Source organism: Papaver somniferum, chromosome 2 (genome assembly GCF_003573695.1).
Source record: "Papaver somniferum cultivar HN1 chromosome 2, ASM357369v1, whole genome shotgun sequence".
NCBI classification, from domain to species: domain Eukaryota; kingdom Viridiplantae; phylum Streptophyta; class Magnoliopsida; order Ranunculales; family Papaveraceae; genus Papaver; species Papaver somniferum.
In genome coordinates, this window is record NC_039359.1 from 20,023,981 (window position 1) to 20,049,681 (window position 25,701).

At 35.9% G+C, this 25,701-nt stretch overlaps 3 protein-coding genes across 3 annotated transcripts; 2 read left to right on the forward strand and 1 right to left on the reverse strand.

The window, feature by feature from the left end:
• Positions 1-2,386: 2,386 nt before the first annotated feature.
• Positions 2,387-8,696, forward strand: LOC113347094. Its single transcript, XM_026590683.1, has 2 exons — positions 2,387-4,587; positions 8,329-8,696. Exon 1 carries the CDS (start codon positions 3,398-3,400, stop codon positions 4,244-4,246), a length of 849 nt encoding a protein of 282 aa, XP_026446468.1. The 5' UTR covers positions 2,387-3,397; the 3' UTR covers positions 4,247-4,587; positions 8,329-8,696.
• A 12-nt stretch (positions 8,697-8,708) lies between these two features.
• On the reverse strand, positions 8,709-14,716 carry LOC113347093. The gene is made up of 2 exons (XM_026590682.1): positions 12,281-14,716; positions 8,709-9,886 (listed from the first exon to the last, which is right to left on the reverse strand). Exons 1-2 carry the CDS (start codon positions 12,947-12,949, stop codon positions 9,590-9,592), a joined length of 966 nt encoding a protein of 321 aa, XP_026446467.1. The 5' UTR covers positions 12,950-14,716; the 3' UTR covers positions 8,709-9,589.
• A 2,023-nt stretch (positions 14,717-16,739) lies between these two features.
• On the forward strand, positions 16,740-19,270 carry LOC113347095 (rhomboid-like protein 14, mitochondrial). Its single transcript, XM_026590684.1, has 2 exons — positions 16,740-17,075; positions 18,040-19,270. The coding sequence occupies exons 1-2, from the start codon at positions 16,857-16,859 to the stop codon at positions 18,490-18,492; spliced, it is 672 nt and encodes a 223-aa protein (XP_026446469.1). The 5' UTR covers positions 16,740-16,856; the 3' UTR covers positions 18,493-19,270.
• Positions 19,271-25,701: the final 6,431 nt, after the last annotated feature.

Here is a 25,701-nt window from a genome sequence, read left to right on the forward strand (position 1 = left end):
GTGAATGCTCCCTCCTTTTCCTCCAAGTAGCGCGCTTTCACGACTTGGTGCTACAAAAACACGACATAAACTTCCTTTGTTAGTGGTGTTTGATTGGAAGATCAAAAAACATCGATTACATAAAGTAAACCACAAAAATACATACAAATTGTTCAATGGAAAAACTAAAGTAAAATCAGATGTTGGATAGCTAAATAAGGAAGTATCGCACTTTCGATAACTTGGTGCCTATCATGAATTTGTTGAACACTTCTTCCATTTGGATTCCCAAAATCTTACCTATATTTTTTATGTACCTTTTTCCAGAATGTTTCGGCATCTATCCTTACGGAGGACTGATTTTTAATTCGAGTTTCGGCGTACCATGTGCTTTGGTGATTGCCAAATCTTCGGCAGAGTCAAATGATGCCATTTCTTGTATTGGGGGGGGGGGAGTATGAAATGAGTATTTGTGGAGTATATGGAGTGAGAGGGAAAAAATGAGCAATTTTGGGGCAAATGGGGTCCAAGGATGAGGTCTTCATATATAGAAAAAGACCCCAACGACTATTTTTTTTCGAAAAAAGTGAAATAATTTTGCATAATCGGTCTTCTCGAAGATCTATATAATCTGATTATGTTTTTATGTCACCATGTATCGGTCTTTATGTTAGACGATATAAACCGATTAAAGACAAGTAATTTTTTTGAATTTTCACCAATAATAATCGATTTATATAAAGTCACATGTGATCCGATTCTAACTGGAAAAAGATATAGAAAAAACAGCTAAGGCATGAAGAATCGGATTATACTGACCCTACACATAAATCGATTCCGTTATGGACTCTAGACAATCGTTTTATATTGACATATCGAGTAGCCCAATTTTTGTCGTGTGTTTGGTTAACATAATTATTGAGCATGCATAAACATGTTTGTACAATACACATAATTATAATTAAGACTTTAAGTGCATTAAGTTCAAATCAGGATCATCCAAAATATAAACCTTAAGCATCCCAAAAGAGTGTTAAAAACTTAAAACTTAAACAACCAAGTCTTAAAAACCTAAACTTTTAATGTCTAAAACTTAAACTTAAAAACTTAAACTTATAAATCATGGAGCACCAACATCAGGAGCAGCAACATCGGGAGCATTTGCAGCAGCAACATCTTCTGCATCATCCATGGCTTGATATTCAGCCACTTCTTCAAATATACCTTCCAAATGTCGGTGGCGATCCCTCTCAGCTGAAATCAAATCCCTCCTTCTCCTCGCAAACCTGGTGACCTCAACGTGCTCTTCCAGTGCAACCTTGTCTACCAGTACGAGGGTTTCCTCCAGACGGGCCTCACACCCATACGCAAACTTGTAAAGGCTTCTTTGTGGCACGGGTTGTGGTTCCCTATGAATATCTTCATGGGTGAACTCTCGAGGGTAAAATTCTAGGTGGATGAAGTCCATATCTACAAAAAAAAAAAAAAATCTAGGTCACAATCGGTACATAGTTAAACATATGTAATCCGATTCTCAACAACAAAACACACAAGAATGTCAAACATAAACTGATTGTGAAAAGGAATCTGAAGAGACAATTCACAATCAGTATATTAACAAGCAAATAAAATCTGATTTAGAAAACCCAGAATTCAAAAGAATTTAGTACACAGAATCGGGTTATGCTAATGCACTTATAAACCGATTATGGTGATGTCTTTTCATATTCTGATTCAGGACCCAGAATCGTTTTATCTTAATCATCATATAAACCGATTACTCTGCATGCTCTTCATGGCCGAAGAACAAAACCCAGAATCGGTTTATACGATATGTCAACATAAACCGATTCTGGGTAAGATCAGAGATTTTGATTTTCATAAGTCGTAGATTTAAACATGTAAATCAATAAAGAAATGCGAATACTAGAAAGGGTTGATGGGGATTTACCTTTTTCTTGGTTGGATCGAAGATCGTTGGAGAAGAGGATCAAAATAAAATTTGATTAGGGTTTTGAGAATTTGGAAAAATTAAGAGGAAATAGGAAGTTTTTTTGGTTTAAGTTTTTATATTTTTTGGATTTTTACTGAAAATGGTAATGGATTGTATTTACTTATTTTTATGAATTAATTTGGGGATAAATAATATTTTTTGTGAAATTTGGCACCCTATAGTCATTTGAAAGAGTTAGGAAAGAAATTTGATAGGCCCAAAATAAACTAGCCAGGTTAAAAAGTTCTTCGATAGTTTTGGATTTCCAAAACCGGTTATATTAATGAGTCATTTGGTGGTTTCTTCTTTTATTAGGAAAAATCCACTTTGCTTGCCTACTCTAATTCCAATTATTTATTTATTTATTTATTTTCGTTAGAAACCCTAATTTCATTTATACTTCTTCCTCTGGGTCCCTGGCTAAGGGAGACCAGAAAAACGCTCAATAGATGTTGGTTGGTTTCTGGAAAAAAAATCATGTAACCCACGGTATCACGATTCATGACTAAAAGAAGAAAAAGCGGGACATATTGATGGAAAGACTGTAAATCGGGCGACAAAATCGGCAAACTTTTTTCGACTCAGTAAATTTTTGATGATGTCCGTTATATGATCTGCAGATAGTTTTATGTTATGGATTCTCAGACAAGTAAAATTACATGTTATTCACAGTTGTATCATTTTAATTTGTGTTATCATTATGATTTTCAAGTTTATGGATTTAGATATCGGTAACTAGGGTTTTGATATTCTTGATTATCTTTCTGAAAAATCTTTTCGAATTTCATGGATTTCTTTTCAGCCTAATCATTTAGAGCTTTGGGAAAGATCTCCTCTCTAGATTGTTGTTCTGCACTTACCGGAATCCATGGCCGATGATGTTAAGTAGTGTTGGGTGGGTTTATTTCAGCAATTGGGCAGTAGGTGGGTTAAATTGAGCACTTCTCTACTTACACTTGTTCGAAGTAAATCTCCACGTGGTATCTGGGTCAGAGGGTGGAAGTTTTTTTTTGTGTAACAAAGATTGTGAAAGGGATAAAGATAAAAATTCAGTAATCATGAGAGTGAACAGTTCTCAACATTCATTATGGTTGGAAGAAAGTATAAATTTTTTTGTTGTAACAAAGATTGATCTCTGCATGGGGTTTTACAAAGAAACTTTTTTACATGTGGCATTGAGAGAGGTTTATCAACTATTTTTAAGTTACCTTTCTGCTGGATTAAAAGGAAAAAAAGTTACAGAAAAGTACTCTTACAGAAAAACCTTAGTTCTTCACTATGAATCTCTGAGTAGGTTTGGCAAAACATAGATGGATAATCCAATAATAGCAGAAGGTATGAGTAAGGTGGCTAAGTTGATAGAATAGAATGCAAATTTATATGATCCTGGAAACTATAGGCTCCAAGAATTAATTAAGAAAGTTGATGCATGTATCAGAAGGAATGAATCTGTGGAACTGGTGGGTAAAGATTTTACGGAGGAAGGCTTTTATAAATCTTAAGAGGGATTTGAAGGCTAAGTGGAATCTGCAGTGGAAATTAGAGGTCAGAGAAACAAAAACTAAAAATTTATGTTTCTTTGCTTTTGAAGACCTGGATGAGTTTGCAAAAGTAGTAATGGCTAATGCATCTGTGGAAGGGAAACTATTATCTTTCAGGGGAAAAATTGATCAGGTTATACATTCAGACCTGAACTTTAACAAGTACATATTCTGGACAGTGTTTAAGTTTATTGGGTTTATAGCTGACAGAGTTTATATGGCAAGAAAAGTAGCAAAGGTAATAGGAGGGATTTTGATGATGATAAGTCCTCATGATGGTGAATATAAGGTATTAGTAATTGTGTATTTAACTAAACCTTTAGTGAAGAAAGTAGATATGGTGTTGGAGGACTTAGGACCTAGAAAGAAGTCTGTGGAAATTGATTATATAGGCTTACCTGCTTTGGTTTGTACTTCTTGCATGTGGATTGCTCATCCTCTAGGTTTGGATTGTAAAAATGGTAATCCCTCCAAAAAAGTGAATATTCCTTTAGTGGTGGGAACAAGACAGGAAGCTAAGGGATATCTAGAGTTAAAGAAAAATAAAGCCAGATGCTGGAAGAAAACTGACCAAACATCTACTGAGTTCAAAAGTTTGATTGACAAGGAAGCAGTATATCGTACTAATGGAAAAAGGCAGAGAATGGACATTGATCGGAGGTGCCCAGAAAATGTACTTGTTAAATTTAAGGCTAAGGCAGTGGTAATTAGGGAACCAGTGTGGAGAACATAAGCGTCAGTAAAGGAAAAAGAAAGGATGATAATGATGAAAAGGAAGAGGAGGAAGCAAGAAATAAGCAAAAAGAAAAAGAACAATATTTTCAATACTTGATAGAAGGAAAACAATATTTGCAGGGCTATGCTTGGCTGCTGGCAGAATATAAAGATTTGGGAAGAGGCACTATAGATTTTGTTTCAAATGCTCTCTCTTCTATTCAAGAGGATTTGTACTCTTTAAACCTAACACCAATTGTTGCAGCAGAAGCAGTTCTAAATGAAGAGGCCATGATTTTTGGAAAGGTTAAAGAGTTGGCTACTGGTGAGGGGAGCTCGAGTACCAAAAGCTCTGAAGCGGTTAGTATCTTAAGCTTAAACTATTTCTTTTACGTTAGTAGTTTATATACATATTTTTCAACTTTCTGTGCTGTGAAGTTAAAACTTATGTTTAAGAATTTTGGTAGTTATTTTTGTTGTTTTTTGTGGTGTGTGTCTTATGGGCTAAGATTAGGATATCATACTTTTTTTGTTTGCATGATGCTTATTTTATCGTGGAATGCTCAGGGCTGTAACTGCCCTAAGACTTTCAATCATCTGTTGTTTCTCCTAGAAAAACATAAGCCTGATTTGGTCTTTCTCTCTGAAACGAAAATGTCTATGGAAAAATGGAAGCTGCTTCTAGAAAATTAAAATTTAGGGATTGGATTATTATTCCTTCAGTAGGTAAATCTGGTGGGAAAATAATGGCTTGGTTTAATAATATAAATGTACAATTAGTAGAGACTAAATTAAACATCCTTACGGTCTATTTTAAAACAAGAGGGATCATGGTCTACGCTTCTTGTATGTATGGTGCTTTTAATACGCAAGGTAAATCAAGTCAGTGGGAATATCTACAACATTTAGGGGATCAAATAAAACAAACCATCGATGATTGTAGGTGATCTTAATTTTATTTTAGATAGTGGTGAAAAAGAAGAAGGCAATGAAGCTAACTCTAGCGCAATTTCTGCTATCCAGATAGCAATTCAGCAGTTAGGGTTATTAGAGTCAAATCAAATGGAAGGAGCAGAGAATATAAGAGAAATGATTAATAGAAGTTTAGTTAATGTAGACTGGTTTGAAGCTTTTCCCGAGGCTCTAGTTCATCACTTGACTAGGACTGCTTCGGATCATAATCCTTTGCTTATATATTTTGATCTTATAAGAGTAAAACAGGTAAGACCATATAAGTTCTTTAGAGGATGGATGGAACATAAAGAATATAAGACATTCATAGAAATTGCTTGGACTGTGAATAAAATGAGAAATGAGTCTACAGATTTTCAGAAAATGTTAAAGGATTTATCTTATGATTTCAAGGACCGGAACAAAAATGTTTTTAAGAACATTTTTAGAAACAAGGAAAACATTTTAAGGAAAATAGATGCTGAAAAATGCTAAGCCAGTGCACTTAGCCTCTAGGAAAACTTTAAAGAAGCTAGAAGAAGATTTGGATACTTGGACCAAAATTGAGAACATCTATTGGTTAGAGAACAGTAGGGATAAGTTTTTCAAGGAGAGACAAATGTACTAAGTATTTTTATGCGGTAGCCTCAAATAGGAACAGACACGATACAATTCATACTTTAAGGGATAAAACAGGGCTTTGGTTGGAAGATAAGGAGTTAGATTTGCTTCTGAAAGATCATTTTTTGAATATCAGTACTACAGAAGGTAATAATATAGATTCTATTTTTGAGAATATTATACCTAAAGTCATTAATGATGAGGAAAATGAGGCATAGTTAATATCCACCGGGGTTTTTTCAGTCACACTGGAATATGCTAGAGCAAGAAGTGGTTGGCATAGTTACTAGTTTTTTTGAATTACAACTTTATTTCTTTAATTCCTAAAGTAGATAACCCAGTTACTCCTGTAGATTTCAGACCGATAAGTCTTAGCAATGCCCTTTATAAATTAATTTCAAAAAATTTGGCAACTAGACTAAAATCCGTGTTGGATAAAATCATAGCACCAAATCAGTCGGCATTCATTCCAAGGAGACAGATAGTGGATAATATTGTTATTGCTCATGAAATGTTACACTCGATGGACACAAGTAACTAATAAAGGATTCTTAGCTTTGAAAGTAGATTTATCTAAATCTTTTGATAAGATGAAATGGAGCTTTGTGATTCATATGTTTAAAATTTTTAGGTTTGGTAGAAAATGGTGTGATTTAATATATGAGTGTACATCGACAGTGAAATCAACAGTTTTGTTAAATGGAGTACCGGGTATTCCTTTCAACCCTTCGAGGGGTCTCCAACAAGGAGACCCATTATCTCCATATATGTTCATAACAAACCTCGAAGGTTTGTCAAGGCTGTTGAGGCATGCTGAGCAAAACAAAACAATCTCAAGAATATAGTTAAATAAAAATTATCCGGCGATATCTCATTTGATATTTGCCGACGATTGTTTTATATTTTGTAGAGCAGACATGGCAGAAGTTAGAAATCTGATGCACATTTGGGATGTCTTCAGTAAATCCTCAGGACAGAATATAAACTATCATAAATCGGGGGTGTTTTTTAGTAAGCGTGTGCACAATAAACATATGAAGTTACTGGCTAGGATGTTAAAAGTTCAGAGAATTTCTAAGGATGAAAGATATTTAGGAACGCCTTTGTTTTTTAATAGATAGAGGGCTCTGAATTTTGAACCCTTCTTAGAAAAGGCTTATAAAACGCTACATGGTTGGAAAGCCAAGCTTTTATCACAAGCTGGGCGCACAGTTTTGATTAATTCAACTGTTTCTGCATACCCATGCTATCAAATGCAGTGTTTTGAATTTCCAACTACGGTGTTAGATAAGCTTGATATAATCCAAAGGGATTTCTGGTGGAAGAAGAACAATCCTATAAGAAGGCGTATCATCCAAAAGATTGGGGGTACAATTACTACGCCTAAGTCTTGTAGTGGATTGAGAATTCGTAATCCACATAAACTTAATGTATCATTGTTGAGTAAGCTGGCTTGGAGGTTGTTAAATAATCCAAATGATCTTTGGGTCAGGTTATTAAAAGGAAAATATTTTTCTAGGAATCATCCTTTTCATAAATCAAAATTTTATAATTCATCTTGGATTTGGACAAGTATTAGAAAGGTTTAAAGGTCATTTAAGATAATAGCATATAAGAGGTTGGAAGAGATATTTATATTTCAAAGGATAATTGGATTCCTAAAGTAGGCATACTAAGTAATTGGTGGCATGAAGATTTAACTTATGTCTCTGATTTAATTAATAATGATGGACAATGGAACAAAAGCTTAATTGAATTTGTTTTTCCTGCTAACACAGCTACCAGAATTCAGTCTATATATATATTAATTCAAACAATCAGGACAGATTAAGGTGGCTAGGTACAAAGGCAGGGGAATTCTCTACGAGATCAGCATATTATATAGGATTTTGTCACATGAGGATAATAATAAGAGAGAAATTATGGAAGAAGATTTGGCATCTAAAAACAATTCTCAGGGTTAATATGTTTACTTGGAAAATGGCGGCAGATTTTCTTCTTCTCAAAACTAAAATGAATTCAGTTTTAAAACACGTGGATTCGTAATGTCTGTTGTGCAATTTTAATGTTCCGAAAACATCAGCGCACTTATTTACCTATTGCAATTTCACAAGAGCTGTGTGGTTTGGTATTGGAGTTCAAATGCCACCATATAATGGAGATTTTTTCAACCGAGTTAAATCTTGGTTTTCGCCTGCTCTATGGAACTGGAAAGAGACTTTCAGTATCATTTGTTGGAAAATTTGGAACCATATAAATGATGTCAATTTTTAGAGAATGAAACGGGACCCAGTACACTGCATCAAAGAGATTAACATGTTTTTAGATGAATTGAAAAAAATATGTTGACTTGGGTGTACAAAAAAGAACAAGGATTAGGAGTGACATAAGTTATAGAAATGTGACTGATGTCAGTTTCAAACATGAAATTATATGTGGATGCTTCTTTTAATGAGGAGGATGGTTTATATGGGACTGGAATGATTTATTGGAAGCATAACGAAGTAGCTGATATTTGTTTCATTTCAGGACATACTACATGATCAGCAGGAGCAGAAGGCTTAGCAATTCAAGGAGCAGTTCGTTGGGCGCAAAAGCTGCATCTAAATAACAGACAGATAAGAGCAGATTGTAAGGATGCAGTAAATTTTTTGAATAACATGCCATCTTCTTGTGATTGGAGAACCAAAGCTATTCTAAATGATGTTTCAACTTTGTTGTGTAATGCTCCTAGTGTAAATATCAAATATGTAAATAGGCGGATAAGAGAGCAAAATGGAGTCGAAAAAAAGCAAAAATCATTTGATGAAAATGACTCCAGTAATATAATTTTGAAGTGCAAAGCACTACTTGGTATTGTAAATAAGCAGGATATTTTGTTGTACAGTACTTAGCTTTTGGAATAAAACTTTTTTTTTTTTTTTTGTAAGAGTAATTTATTAATCGAAAACTACACGAGCTTCACAGTACGGGGAAAAGCTCTCCCCATTACATCATCAGCTAGAACATAATTCAAAAATCTAGGTGGACTAGAAACCCATCGCTGATTTACATTTGGATAGACAACATATTTAGCCAGCTGATTTACATTTGGATAGACAACATATTTAGCCAGCTTGTCGGCTGCAAAATTACCTTCGCGATACTCCTGACAGAAGGATACATGGTCAAAAAGAGAAACAAGATATCTAATATCCTTTAAAAGGTTTACAAAGTACCAAGGAACAATAGACTGATTGTTCACTAGGCAAACTATATATGTCGAGTCACTGACAACCTCAATCTTACGAATACCCAAGGAAAGGGCTAGTTGCAAACCCTCCTTAATAGCAACCAGTTCAGCCATATTACTGCCGTTCTTAAAGATGTGTTTGAAGAAGTCTGCAACAAACGCTCCCTGATCAGATCTGATAACTCCACCTATACCTGCATCGTGAGATAAATTTGCCGCACCATCCGTATTAAGTTTGTGGTAACCCGGTGAGGGAAAGGTCCAACCATAGTATTGAACTGAGAGGGGAATACGATTAGTTGTAGAGGTGACAGCAGCAAATTCAGAGGCTTGAGAAAACGCCAAATGGACAACTTGTTCAGTATTGAAAGGCTGATTATGAAAAACTGTTTGATTTCTAGCAATCCAGATATGCCATAGAAGAAAAGGTATTATCGTTTGACCTAAATGCCTCATACCTCGTGGATGGTATTGGCACATACTGATTACCCACTTGATGTCAACATATGAGGAAGGCAGCTGAAAACCCCAACTCGAGGTAAGTGAAGACCATAAAGTTCAAACCAAGTGACATTCCGCAAATAGATGATCAACTGTCTCTGGTTGTTGAGCACAAAGTGGACAAGATTCTAAAATGTTTAATCCCCTCCTTCGAAGGACAACGCGAACTAAGACTCTCTTATGAGCTAACAACCAAAGAAAATGCTTGATATGGGAAGGGCATTTGAGCTTCCACAACTTTCTCCAGAGTTTTTGATGTTCAGAGACACCAATATTATCTCGACTAATAATCTGGTAGGCTGACTTAATGGTCACCTGCCCAGTAGGATCCTCCGCCCATACTCGCTTATCCACCTGTCCAGTCATGGAACAAATAGGAATAGACAATATCTTAATTTGGATCTATGGAGGAAGGTGATTAGCCACGACATCTAGATTCCAACTTCCAGTATTTACATCAATGAAGTCTTTCACTTTAAAATGTTGTAAGAGGGATATGTCAGTGTCAACTAAGTCTTTGAGAGGTATACGGGTAACCCAAGCCTCATCCCACACCTTAATATCCGAACCATCCCCAACACACCATCGTAAACCAGCCTTAACAATTTCCTGGCCTCTCAGTATACTCTTCCAACACCAAGAACTATTTTTAGCAACTGGACAATCCCATAAGCTATCATTACCAACATATTTAGCGGTAAAAATTGAATGGACCAGACTGTGAGTGTTCATGAGCACTTTCCATGCCGTTTTGGCTAGAAAAGCAAGATTATGGAATTCTAAATTCCTGATTCCCAAACCACCACTTTCTAGAGGCGTACTTATCTTATCCCAGCCGATAGCATCATTCGATGCTGCCCGTCTCTGCCGCCCCAAAGGAAAGATTTTCGTAGCTTGTCTACAGCCTTTAAAACGCCTTTAGGTTTGCGGATAGAGGACATAAGATGATTTAGAGAGGGGTCAAGAACAGATTTAATCAGAACATCTCTTCCAGCCATATTTAAAGAAGCAAGTTTCCACCCTTGTAACTTATTTGTAATTTTTATCAAAAGATCAAGAAAATCTGCATTTTTATATCTACCCCATTGGACAGAGCATCCTAAATATTTACCAGGATTCTATACAATCCTCATACGAAGTCCTCTAGTTAAGTGTCTAGCTAACCTCTTATGCATATTTTCAGAAAATATAACATTTGATTTCTGAAAATTAATATGTTGCCCAGACCATTGGCAATAAGTATCAAGGATTACGGTAATACCTTTGACATTCTTCAGAGATGCTTCCAGAAAGATAATGTTATCGTCAGCATAGAAACTATGTGTTATAAGAGGTGCAGATGGCGGAATTTTAAAACCTTTCAACTGCCCATTGTTGATCCCTTGATCAATGAGTCTTGAAAGAACCTCTAACCCCAGAATGAATAGATAAGGTGACAAGGGATCCCCTTGTCTTAGTCCTTTTTGAGGAAAAATAGTTTGTCCCGGTGATCCATTCAACAAGATTTTATAACTAACTGTTGAGATACACTCAATAACCCAAGAAATCCATTGTTGTTGAAATCCAAACGCTTTCATAACTACTGCCAAAAATTGCTAACTCATTTTGTCATAGGTTTTTTCGAAATCTATCTTCATAGCCATCCATCCTGAGGAGCCTTTCTTCTTCTTTTTCATAGAGCGAAAAACTTCATTGGTAATAAGAATAGACTCAAATATGGAGCGATCCTTTAAAAAAGCATTTTGATTAACAGAAATGCATTTAGGAAGTATTGGCTTTAGTCGAGAAGAAAGGATTTTAGCAATTATTTTGTAACAGAAATTACAGAGGCTAATTGGACGAAAGTGGGACATATGAGATGGAGAATCATTCTTGGGAATAAGAGTGATGAAGGTTTGGTTAAGCTTAGGATGAAGATTCCCTGTAGAAAAATAGTGCTTAATGACATTGCAAATTGTATCTCCAATGATATCCCAATATTTGATAAAAAATATACCCTATAATCCGTCAGGCCCAGGGGCTTTTAAAGGTCTCATTTCTCGGATCACACGATGAATTTCCTCTGAACTTACAGGTTGAGTGAGTTGAGAATTGTCAAAATCAGAAATGATTGGAGAGATGATAGATGTGAAATCGAATTGTGACCAAGGACTTGGATCAGAGAAAAGATGAGTAAAGTGGTCGGCATCTAGTTGTTCCAAGGCGTCGGGCTCAAAAATCCAAGTCTCCATCATTATTCTTTAGACCATGGATTTTGTTTTTATGTCTTCGCACAATAGTAGAAAGGTGAAAGAACCTGGTATTCAAATTTCCATACTTTAGCCATTGAACTCTAGACTTCTGAGCCCAATGGATTTCTTCCAATCTAAGTTGGGTGAGGTACATATTCAAGCAATGAACCTCATGAGCCTTATTTTCGATCGTAGGATTTATGCTGAATAGAGACTGAGCTTGAGTTAGTTTATTTCTAGTATCCTCAACTCTCTTGTGAATCAACCCAAACTCACGACTATTCCATAGTTTAGCAGCCTTAGAAAGTTTTGTGAAATTGTCACACAAGGCACTACCATCAGAATCGAGTTCAACGGAATTAGAAGAGTTCCAAACAGATTGTACAAGATGTTTAAATCTCTCATCCTCTAACCACATTGCTTCAAGTCTCCAAGGTCTAGGCTTGTATTGCATACCAGGTTTAAGATCTAAAAGAAGAACACGATGATCAGAGTTAAAGTGGCTTAAGTGAAGTACCTTAGCTTCAGGGAATTGCATGCGCCACTTTTCGTTTACAAGAGTTCTGTCCAGCCGTTCTTGAATATTCTGTCCATTTGTTTGCTTGTTGGTCCAGGTGTATTTTGGGCCAGCTGCATTGACATCAATCAAACCACAATAACTAATCATGGAAATAAAATCATTCAACTGAGAATAAGAGGGAATTTGACCACCCTTTTTCTCCTGAGGGGAGGTTATAGCGTTGAAGTCCCCAATTGCAGCATAAGGAGAATCCATATCAGCTACAAGTTTCATTTCATCCCATGATTTTTTGCGAGATGGGGAATGAGGACTGACATATACAGAGGAAAGAATCCAAGGTTCCCCAAACTTTGGTGTAATGACGGCATGGATAGCTGATCTACTAACAGCGGTAGCCTCCACAACAATATCTGCCTCGTTCCACAATAACCAAATCCCACCCGATAAACCAGCAGATTCCACACAAAACCAATTAGAGTAACCCAATCGACGAACCACTTTTAAGGAATTAGACTCACTAAGATGAGTTTCAAAAATTGCACAAATATTAGGTCTATGAGTGCGAATAAGATCCTTAGCTACCATAACAAAAGAAGGCTTACCAGCCCCCCTACAGTTCCACGACACTATCTTCATGGGGAACAGAGTTGGGTAAAAAGGTTCCATCTCTATGGCAGAGAGATTCTTTGGCTGTAGATGATGAGTCTGTACATTTTTCTATTTGCCCTGAATTGCTTCCACTGTGGTCAGATTGGTTTATACTGTTTTCATGAAGACTTGTTGTTTTGTGAATCCAAGGTGAGGTAAGACCAACTCCGTCTCTATCCTCCACAGTCCGTTTGGCCCGCTTAATAAGATTGATGCTTCCATTAGTTGGTTGTGAAGGATTACGATTACGTTGTCGGCGTGCCAACTCTTTATGTCGCACTTTAGTTTGCATTGTCTCAATTCTTTGTGGAGATTGAGCATTACCCAAGGTTGAATTACAAGGTTGTATGTCTCGAGTCTCCCGTCTCTTATCTTTTGAGGTATTTCCTTCTTCTCTATATTCTTTGCCATACTTATTTCCAGAGAGAGACATTTGTAAGTGTCTAAAAAGGGGTTTGCCATTGGATTGGTATTTACCATTTAAAACTGAAGAGGTGGTTGATTTTACTGAATTAAAATAGAAGGGCAGATCTGCTGGTTTATCATCAGATGAGCATTCGGGTGGTGTTGAAGTAGAAGGAGGAGCTTGTGGTGTTGAAGTAGAAGGAGGATCTTGAGTCAATCTAGTCGATGCCTTATCATCACGCAAATCTGATGTAGAAGTCGGTTCATTTGCTGAGGATTTTCGTAGAACATTAAACCGTAAACCCTGACCGGAGAAGTTTTTCTGGGTTTGAGACGAAGGTTTCTGCCGACGTTTCCTATCTACCAGCATCCAAGGACCATATCCATCTGGAATTGAAGACGGAGCACTATGTTCAGCAGCAGATTGAGCAGAATTCGGATAATTAGGGGTCGATGAAGGTTGTTGTTGATTACAGTTTTCAGCTTTATGATTGGCACGACCACAATTAAAACAGATGGTAGCAATTCCTTCACATTCAATCAGTTGAACTAATTTTCCAATCCGAATAGCAGGTAAAAGTGATTTTTGTAAATCTATCTCCACAAAAATGCGAGCAAAACGACCCCGAAATATATTTTCTGTGGTGGTATCCATCTTAACCGTTCTACCAATTGAATTGCCAATTTGATATAAAACTCCTTTATCAAAATATTCAATCGGGAGGCCCGGAAGACGAACCCATAAAATGGTTTTACGGAAACTTACCTCTGTAGGTTTGAAATCAGGTGACCAGCGAATCAATGAGAAGTAGTGGCCATTGATGAACCAAGGTCCTTTAAGCAAAGCTGTTTTCAAATCAGATTCATTTGAGAATTTGAATAAGAAAAAGTCACGTCCAAGATTTAGAATCTGAATAGACCCAATTGGTTTCCAAAGAGCTTGAATTCGATCTTGAATAACCTTGAAGCCAACTGTTTTACCCATTACCTTTCCAATTAAACATCGCCGCCATGGATGTCTGATGCGGTCTCTAGTAGATTTATCTAATTCAATTACAGGAATACTCTTCAAAATAATAGATGAATCATTCACAGCCGACGTATCTTGAGTTTCATCTGAACCCTCGGATACATCCTCATCTGAATCCGCAAAAAAAGAATTTAAAAATTCATCATCGTCACAACTAGCTTAGCTTCCCACCAATTGAGGGTTTTTTTCGCCGTTTGAAGAAAGGAATAAGAGCATCTTCCATTTCAATTTCATTTCCTGTACGAGTAAAATCAGGTGGCCGATCTGATGGTGAAGAACAATCCGATCGCATATTAGTTTCTAATAGCACGTTTCCCAAGTCACTGCCCATTTCTTCTTTTTCTTTTAAAAATCAGTTATTTTTTACCGAAAAATACTTCAGTATGGTTGAAATAATCAACTAGTATTAAAAAAAGGAGCCGTGGGGAGGAAGAAGGTCAACAATGAGTCCTTTCCTTGGTGAGAACGGTACATTGACCTGTCCAAACACCTATAAATAATTGAAACGTAATGCAAGGACAGTTTAGTCACTCTACCATCCGTTGAACTCATTTGGTCCCTTTCTACACACTGTTGAAGCTGAGTCTTAAAAATAAATGAACACCTACATGTTTAATTCGACTAAACAAGATGGCTACCATCAATTTTGATAACAAAAAATCATTGATATTTGTAACATGCCCGTTTTAAATCTTCCACAATTTTCATTTAGAGAAATTCCACGATTAGATCTAATAGTTAGAAGTTAAAAGTTGAAAGCTAGAATCCAATGAATGACTTTCATTTGAGATTAAACCACTTGCTCAAAAAGAGTTCTCGGAATTCCGGTCGGGTTTTCTTCTATGGTGTAGAACGATGGTTTAACATTGTACCACCAACTGATAGAAAAACAAGTTTATTATAGGGGCGGCATGTTTTATTAGAGGGGCGGCAGTGTGATAGTAATGTCTCTTTAGTTGGTTAGAGAATGTCTTAAAGGGGATGTAAATTGACTAGGTTACCCTCCCTATTTTTTAACCTAAATCAAAACTAAATTGAAAATTTGTTTTCTTTCTTCTTCTCTTCTCCTCCTCCCATCAACCATAACCTCCATTAAAACTCAAAATTTCATCGTCTTCGATTAATCGACGATTCGAAAATTAATCAAGTGTAGTGTAATGACTTATATGAAGTATGTTTTGAAAAATCCAATTAGGGTTTAGTTATCTTGTTCGATTTAAGTTTAATTTCTATCAAAAATTAGTGTTTTAGATGAAAATTGAAATTAAAGTTTCTGGATTTATGTGAGTTACGGTTGATTTTAACTCTATTACGAACCGTAACTGGAGATTTTGATGTTGTTACGGTTGGTAATAGTTCAACTACCAACCGTATGTTCTTGTATCTGAGAATTTTATTCAGTTACGGTTGGTAACCATTTTAGTTTACCAACCTTAACTCAGTTACGGTTGGTATATAGCATTTGGTTACCAACCGTAACTCAGTTACGATTGGTATATAGCATTTGGTTACCAACCGTAACTGAGTTACAGTTGGTATCGAGCATTTAGTTACCAACCGTAACTGGTTTTACAATTAGGTTTTTCCCAAATTTAACCAGTTACGGTTGGTAGTTCATCTTTTACGAACCGTAACTATGAATTACGGTTGGTTACGAGCAAAATGCCAACCGTAATTAGCTCTGTAAATGTAAGAAATTGAATTTTTTCACGTATTTGAGCAATAAAAAGCTAGTTGGGACTAATTTAGAAGTATACCTTGTTATTTTCAGGCATTGGGTTTTCACTTTGTTGGTTAATTTGTTCAATTGAGATTGACCTTCACTTTGGGTTAAAAATTCTCTACCATCTCCAAACTTTTTTTTTTTAACTCTAAAATCTGATTTTGTTTTGATTTTGAGTTAATATAAGTGAAATTAATCATTAACATTAAACTTGATTATCATCACTAAACTATGTTATTAATTATGAGGGTTAATTTGTCATTTCCAGTTTTTTTAATAAAAGACACCTTGAATGATCATGATCCTTTTTATCCCATTGGAATGACGTCCGAAAAATCTCGCCGCCCCTATAATAAGGTTTTTGTCCTATTGGAATGCCATCGGTCCCAAAAACCTCGCTGCCCCTATAATAAGGTTGTAGAAAAAACACTCTCCCACCTTCGGACATGTAAATTGTACGCGATTAATCATCTGTTGATTCGACGGAAGGCCGGGTTCTTACCCGAGTGCTTACCGCGCACATCCTGATTGGAGGGTGGTTTTGTCAATTCCCCCTATTTATGTTCTTTGTTTAACTTAAACGTCTACGTCTAGAAGTTTCTGATCCTCAATAAAACCCCCTTTGAAAGAGAAGAAGAAGAAGAAGATACTCGAACTGTCCAGTGCTTCTTGTTTCTTCCTTCGTTATTAAAACCAGAATTTATTTATTTTTTTTCCTTCTTACAGATCAAAGAGAGAACAAGAAAGAAATAAAAAAAGAAAGAGAAATGAACAGAAATGTTGGAAGTGGAAGAGGTATAACAAGAGGGATGATACCATTGTTAGCTCTTCATGCTGTGAATGAATATTACAGATTACCAATTAAACCTCCTGTTACTGCTGGATTAATAGTAGCTAATACTCTAATCTACCTAAGACCTGGTATTCTTCATACACTTCTTCCATCTATTGATCAAGTCTGGTTCAATCCTCGCCTCATCGTAAGAGTAAGTATTTTTTATTCATTCTACCTTCTTTTGTTAATTTCTTGTAAAATTTCAGAACCCAATTCTGGAATTAGGTTTTGGGTGTCAAGTTTGGAGGTTTTATAGTTTTAGGGGTACAATTGGAGAAGATTGGGTTTGTTTGTGTCAAATTCAAGAAACCCGTAAAGTTATTTCAGTATGATTGCTTGACGATCAAATATGCTTGAGTTGGTATTACTAGCGAAAAGTTCCATACTTTTTTGAAATTTTCGAAGCCCATTAGGTCATATAGACTAGGACGAAGACCCTAAATATACATTTCAATGATCCAATTATTGTGAATTAGAAATACATACTTGCAATGTGTTGGGAGAAAGACAGTCTAGTGTAGCAAGAAAACAAATAAGCAAGAAATATTTGCAGGAGGCATACTACCAATCACCAATGTATATAAGCGTTTAAATTTATGAATTTATTTGGTACCGTTGTTGGCTATATCATGTCATGGCTTCTCTTGTTTATCCTGAGTTTGTTAAGACCCTCGGACTTAGTCAAGAAAGATCTATTGCAGTTTCTTAGGGTTCTAACTTTGGTTTCCTGATGTGCCATTCAATTACTGTAAGCCTGAATAAAATACAGTTATTGCTTTAATATGATAACTAGGCAGCGAATCAAAAGGCATTTGACATGTCCACTTCTTCAGCTAATAGACTTTCAGAGTAGGTTTCCTGGATTATAAGTAGTCTAGGAGGTCTGTGGTCTTCATATGGAACAAGTTCAGGTTTGTAAGATCTAAACTTGGCCTCTACAGAGGTCACCGTTAGGGCTTTAGAATGTGTCCTCTAGTAATGATGTGACTCTTATTACGTATTATCCATGCAATTTTTATTCTGTATTGGCCTCTTAAATTTTCTATGCTCTCATTGATTTGGTGTAATATTCTTTTGGTTCTTATATATATATATATATATTTCTTTTTGAGCAGGACAGGGACCTTAAGCGTTTTTTCTTGTCAGCATTTTACCACTTGGGTGAGTCGCACCTTGTTTTCAACATGATGTCACTCCTGTGGAAGGGGATCCAGTTGGAAACTTCAATGGGGAGCATTGAGTTTGCATCAATGGTTGCTGCACTACTTGCAATGTCCCAAGGAACCACGCTACTTCTTGCCAAAACTCTTTTTCTATTTGATTATGAACAAGCTTTCAAGAATGAATACTCGGTGGGGTTTTCAGGAGTCCTCTTTGCAATGAAAGTTGTCCTCAATTCCCAATCAGATAACTACACTAATGTGTATGGACTCATGGTACCTGCAGGCCATGCAGCATGGGCGGAACTGATCCTTATACAGATGTTTGTGCCAAATGTGTCATTCTTGGGTCACCTTGGGGGAATACTTGCAGGGATTATCTATCTTCGATTGAAACGTTCATATTAAGGTCCAGATCCGCTTACTACAGTTATAAGAGGTGCTATGGGTATATTGAGCTGGCCACTTAAGTTTGCCCGTAATTTGTTTAGATTACGTCGATGCCGTATTTCTGGCAGAGGACGGGTTGGTGGTGGTGGGAGTCGGACAGGGAGGAATGTTACTGGTGCTTCATGGAGATGTCCAGCTTGCACTTACGATAATTTTGACAGGTTAAATGTTTGCGAGATGTGTGGCAGTGGAAGAACAGATAACAACAGTAACAGTGTAGCATCTTCTACTCAGTCATCGTCAAATAGGTCTCGCGGGGGAAACCTCTCTTTAGAAGAACTAAGGGTCCGGAGAATTGAAAGATTTGGTAGATGATGATTTTGACGTCATCTGATGGGATGGTGGACATATTCCTTGTCCTTGATAACTAAATCTATGCTATTTTAGCTTTGGGTTCAATGTCCCTATTGTCTAGATGGAGGTGGACAGATGGCAAGATCATGGAACAATGTAATGGTGGGTTTGGATGTAGAATTTTAAAGGTGACTTATAGGTCCATGGATTTTGTGGAATTACGTTTCCTCGGTACGTTTGGTTGCTCAAATTCCTGTAATCATGTTTCTCACGGGAATCAGTTTTCCAACAAATCCTTCATATGGAGTCCGACCCTCCCTACGATTTGCTGGGAAACTTATCAAGTGATTTATGAACCCATTTATTTTAACTTTAACTCGTATATGTATGCAATTTGAAGATTCTAAGGGTAATATCAAACAGTATATGGATTTTAAACCAAGATAATTCTATAAATCCTAGGAATTTTATTGGGAAAAATATCGTTTGGTCCTTTTTTAGGTGGGCCCATGTCAGTTTGGTCCTTTGGGAAAACGCCTTTATTGTTTGGTCCATAATTATTTAAAAATATTAAATGGACAAAAATACCCTTGCGTTTAATTTCTACTTATTTTTTTTTGTAGCAGTTCATTCTTCAAAATGAACTCCCGTTAATTCCTACTTATTTTTTCAGAAATCACGTAAAAATACCAGAGTTCATTCCAGAAATGAACTCCATATAAAAACCTAAGAAAAACAGAAAAACAGAGATGAACTTCAGGAATGAATGAACTCCATATAAAAACCTAAGAAAAATAGAATTCATTTCTGGAATGAACTCCATATAAAAATCTAAAAAAACAGAGTTCATTCTAGAAATGAACTCCATATATATAAAAGCATAAAAAAACAGAATTCATTTCAGAAATGAACTCCATATAAAAATCTAAGAAAAACAGAGTTCATTCCAGAAATGAACTCCATATAAAAACCTAAAAAAACAGAGTTCATTTCAGAAATGAACTCCGTATAAAAACTTAAGAAAAACAGAGTTCATTCCAGAAATGAAGTCCAACAGTAGCATCATCTTCATCGTCTTCGTCATCTTCAACAACAACAGAACTTAATCTTTAACACGAGCAACAAAATCAAGATCAAGATCTTCAACATCAAAATCAAAAAAATACATCCAATTAACATAAAAATCTTCATAGTCTTCATCATACTCATCGTCTTCATCATATTCAACAAAAACAGCAACAGCAGAGAAGAAAGAAACATAAAATCATCGTTGTCTTCATCATCTCCATCTTTTTCAACAGCAGCGGCAGCAATAAATGACGAAGAAACACAAAAAATCTCCGTCGTTTTCATCATCTTCGTAATCTTTATCATCATATTCAACGTCAAAAGTAACTACATAGAAGAAAAAACCAAAAAAAAATATCATCCTTCTTCATCGTTCTCGTGAGCATCAAAAGAAAAAAGAAGAAAAAAAATGGAAAGAAAAACTAGATCTGAAAACAGGTGGAGAGATAAAGTAAATATGAAAATAAGATATTTTTTTAGGGTTTTTGTCTATATATGTGGTCCCAAAAGGGTATTTCTGCCACCACACAATGACATTTACATCATCCATGACATCACCATAGGACCAAACCATAATTTTTAGGACCAAACTATAATTTATATTATCAAATAGGACCAAACAGACAATTGACAGGTCCACTGGACTAGACTGTCTATAATATATTATTTGTAGGACCAATTGGTATTTCCTACAATTTTAAATGAGTTATCAAACACATGAGGGATTTACATGAATCCCAAAATTTATAATCCCATGAGATTATAAATCCCAAAAATTGTAAATTCTATAAACAAACCCACCGTTAGGAAATCACTTTCCATCCCAGTCTCAAACCATGTCATATCTTCTTTGTAAAGGAAAATGAAAGAGTAAGTGTTGATTGTGGAGGAATTAAATATTGATAGGAATTAAATATTGATAGGAATCCACCGTCTTTCTTTCCGTGTTCACCTCTTTGTTTGGGCTTTTCTCTAATGGTACTGTACTGCTTTCTACTCCCTCCGTCCCCAATATATAGACGGAGAAGTGAGTTTCTTTTAGAATAAGATTATTTTTTGATTTCCTACATTTCCATCCTCTTTCTTGTTTCACCCTTTTTACAATTTCCAACATTAGAGACATTAACTTTATTATAATGATAACTATCTATAATAAATAAGGGTAATATATGGAAAAACCCATCTTGGAATTGAAAGTCCGCCTATCTAATGGGACTACAAATTTTTACAACTCCGCCTATATATTGGGGACGGAGGGAGTAGTATATGTTCCTCGGGCAGGCACAATGTACAGACACTACATCAGTTTACAGATGAACCCTCATTTCGGGCATAGATGAACATTTTGGGGCATACAGACTTATTATGCCATCCAATGCAAGATGATAAGGGGTATTCTAGTGATGCTTAAGTTACTATAATGCCCTTACATAATTTAAATTACATTACTACCCTTCCACTTAATTAAATTCTAATCCTAAAACTCTCCCACTAATTAACCCATCCCCTAATTAACTATCCTCTCACTAATTAACCGTTACCCACTAATTAACCTACTAATTAACCCATTAATCAATCCTAAAGCCGTAACTTAAAAAAAAATGTTAAAACTTTTAAAAACGAAAAATCTTTTTCGCTCCCTCTTCTTCTCATCTTCTTCTCCAAAAATAGAAACAAAATTCTGATTTATTTTTTTTCGATTAAGTTATCGACTAAACACATATATGGCACCTCGTGTTAAGCGATGCCCTATAAATACTGTGCCGAATCTTGCTATTGCTTCTGTAGCATCTCAATCTAGGGTTTTTGGAAAAGATGGAGATGAAGAGATAGTGGATTGATTGGTGTTGGAGAGCGAAAAATATACCCTGATTTCATAAAATTGCACATAGAAAGGTATTTCCCACAAACCTATTGCTTGCCTTTTCGTATTTCATTGATTTCATGACATGCAATCAATGATTCCTCGCGGTTTTGGTAGTTACAAATTAGTGTTCGGCTGACATTTATCAGCCGATCTTTCTTTTTCTACAGACGAAGAACAGTTCGGCTGAAAACATGTTGTGTTTTGAATATCGTATTATCCGAACATGTTATAATTATTTTTTATTATAATCTGCCGAACCTACATGTTCGGCTTTTAATTATTTTTATGATAATCATCCGAACTTAGATACGATTATTTAATAATATATCTTACACTGTTCGGCTCATTTCGATAAAAAAATTGAATGTGTCGAACTTTACTATGTGTATGGCTAATAGCTTCCTATAAACTTATCCACTTATAGGTGACTTATCACATTGTTTAGTAGAACCATATTTATTTAATTTGGACAACTAATTAAGATTTATCATTTGTTTTAGCACCCATCCGGGAAAATTCAAAGACAAGCTTAAAAGGAGAACAATGGAAGTGACTCCTTCTAATTCAAAAACTCCCAAACCTCGAAGTGGTGGCGCTAAGAACTTGCATGCAGTTACAAACTCAGTCTTTTGTGAGAGATTTTGTCTGGAGAAGTCAAGTTTTAGAATTGGTGTGGTTTAGAATACAAAGAGAAGAACAAAGAGAAGAGAAATAGTTTAGAACGAATAATCTTTTAATTGAATTCTTGAAACAATATACATGATAGCTCTCTGTTTTTATATACAAATATCCTAGAGTTCTTAACTTGTAAAACAAGTGTTTCCTAGTTTACATAGTTTCCTGAGATACAACAACTTATAAGTATAGCAAACTTTAGAGTTTGTACGTAACTGCTCGCTTGAACATTACGGTATCTCAATACCCTCCTGAAAGCGTAACGAGTCATCAAGAAACGTTATCTTGGATCTCAATAAAGCAAAGAGATCTTTGGGAAGGGCCTTTGTAAATATATATGTTATCTGATCTTTAGAGGAAATGAATCGAACATCAAGCTGTTTAGATGCAACTTGATCACAGACGAAGTGATAATCAATATCTATATGCTTCGTCCGTGCATGAAAAACTGGAGTAACAGTAAGATAGGTTGCACCTAGATTGTCACACCATAGAATAGGTGGAGATGCAGTAGATATTTGAAGTTCTGAAAGAAGAGAACGAATCCACATAATTTCAGCTGTAGCAATAGCAAGACCCAGATACTCAGCTTCAGTGCTAGAACGAGACACTGTTTTTTGTTTAGGAGCACTCCAACAAGTAATATTACCACCTAAATAAATGCAATAGCCACTGGTAGAACGACACTCATCTAATGAACCTGCCCAGTCGGAGTCAGTGTAAGCTGTGAATGACAACTGCAAGTTATCGGCTGGCTTGAAAGAAATTCCATATGTAGATGTATGCTTGAGATAGCATAATATACGCTTAACTAATGTCCAATGAAATTCAGTTGGGGCATGCATAAATTGGCAGGCTTTATTCACAGCATAAGCTAGGTCTGGACGAGTAAACGTCAAGTATTGTAATGCACCCACAATACTCCTGTATTCTGTAGCATCTTTTAATAATGTACTACGATCATAAGACATGTCTCCAGTGGTACTAAGTGTAGTTTGGATAGGTTTAACACCATCCATTTTAACTTGAATAAGAAGATCATGAGCATATCTTTTCTGTGTAAGAAACATACCAGAAGAAGTACGAGTTGCTTCAATTCCAAGGAAATAAGACAAAGGACCAAGATCTTTAATTACAAATTCCTTGTGCAGAGATGTACGAATAAAGTCTAAGCTGACAGTGTTTGATCCAGTGAAAATAATATCATCGACGTACACCAATAAGAATATAACTCCAGTGTTATCCCTTCGAATAAATAAATAAGAATCACACTTAGAAGTAATGAAACCAAGCTGTAGTAAAAATCACTAAGTCTATGATACCATGCACGCGGTGCTTGTTTAAGTCCGTGAAGAGATTTTTGTAGTTTACAGAAATGAGTTGGGAAGTTAGGATCAATGTATCCTGGTGGTTGTTTCATATATACTTCCTCTTCAAGGTTACCATGTAAAAACGCATTCTGAACATCCAACTGATGAATATCCCAATTAGATGTCGAAGCTATGGTAAGAATACTACGAATTGTGCATGGTTTCACAACAGGACTGTAAGTTTCACTGTAATCAACACCTTCTTGTTGATTATACCCCTTATCTACAAGACGAGCTTTAAATCGTTCAATGGTGCCATCAGCCTTACATTTAATTCTATAAACCCATTTATAACCAACAAGATTCATGGAAGGATCATATGGTACCAAAATCCACATACCGTTTTTAAGCAAAATATTATACTCATCATCAGACGCTTTACGCCAGTTAGGGTCAGCTTGAGCTTGAGAGAAACACATTGGTTCAAGGACAGAGTCACTAATAAGAGCATACTTAGAAGCACTTAAATTTTTTGGATTTCGCTTAAATATCCCATCTTTAGCACGATTAATCATATGATGGGTTGGAATAATAAGAGCAGTGGAGGGTTCACACACAGAATCACGTTGAGTAGTTTCCTGACCTGAAGGTGGTGAAAGTAAGTCTGGATATGCTGCACCAGAATTAGGTTGAGTAGTAAACCGAGCATCAAATATTATTTCTTCTTGCAACAAGGAGTTCTCATCATGTAATCCCAAATCAATACCATGCGTTGGTAAAGATTGTTCCTATGTAGGTGTCTGAGGAGAATTAACATACACTGGGATAGAAGATATGATGTACAAAGGAGAAGATATCACCTGATCAGTAGAAGTCGATGTTGGATATGGTTCAACCAGCGCCGCAAAAGGAAAGGTGGTCTCATCAAAAACTACATGCCTGCCAACATATATACGACCAGTTGGTATATGAAGACTAGCCTTTATGTTGTGGGCTATAACCAATGAACACACAGGGAGAGGATGATGGACCCATCTTATGAGATCTATAAGGGCGAAGATGAGGAAAACAAAGACATCCAAACACACAAAAAGAAGAATAATCAGGAGGTGAACCAAACAACACTTCATATGGAGACGTTTTGTCTAGAACAGATGAAGGTACTCTATTCATTAGATAAAATGCTCTAAAAACGCATCATACCAATAAGAAGTTGGTATAGAGGACGTAGATAATAGGGTTTGTCCTGTTTCATGAATGTGACGATGCCTACGTTCAACTAATCCATTTTGCTCAGAGGTGTGTGGACAAGAGAATCGATGAAAGATTCCATTTTGTTGATGATAAGGTGTAAATTTACGATACTCAAGAGCATTATCAGATTGAAAAATCTTTATCTTTCGACTAAAAAGATTCTCAACATGTTTTTGAAAAACAAGAAATATAGAGTAGACATCTGATTTATGAGTGAGAGGAAACATCCATGTAAACCAAGAATATGCATCAATAAAGATGATGTAATATAGATAACCTTCATTAGAAATAATATGAGAAGGACCCCAAACATCCGAGACAATCAAATCAAATGGATTAAAATAAATAGTATTACTAGAAGAGAAATGCAACTTATGACTTCGATGTTCATGACAAGAAGAACAAAAACTTATTTTTCTACTAGAAACAGGAAGAGAAAATTGAGAAATAACATGACGCACAGTTCGCATCATAGGATGACCTAATCTTGAGTGCCAGTTTTGTAAGCTAGCTCGTTCACCAACAAGACTTGTCGTAGAAATTTTTGAATCATCAAGAACATAAAGACCACCAACCCTATTTCCGCGCAGAAGAACCTTCCCCGTACGTCGATCCTTCACAATACAAAAATCAGGGTGAAATTCAAACAATACATCATTATCATTAGTAAGCTGAGAAACTGATAATAAATTATGGGAG

Coding starts and splice junctions, on each gene's coding strand:
- LOC113347094 (XM_026590683.1), top strand. CDS start 3,398: ATGCATGTATCAGAAGGAATGAATCTGTGGAACTGGTGGGTAAAGATT.
- LOC113347093 (XM_026590682.1), bottom strand. CDS start 12,949: ATGGAACCTTTTTACCCAACTCTGTTCCCCATGAAGATAGTGTCGTGG. Junction 9,887..12,280: donor TGCAATTCCCTGAAGCTAAG/GTACTTCACTTA, acceptor ATGACTGGACAG/GTGGATAAGCGAGTATGGGC.
- LOC113347095 (XM_026590684.1), top strand. CDS start 16,857: ATGAACAGAAATGTTGGAAGTGGAAGAGGTATAACAAGAGGGATGATA. Junction 17,076..18,039: donor ATCCTCGCCTCATCGTAAGA/GTAAGTATTTTT, acceptor CTTTTTGAGCAG/GACAGGGACCTTAAGCGTTT.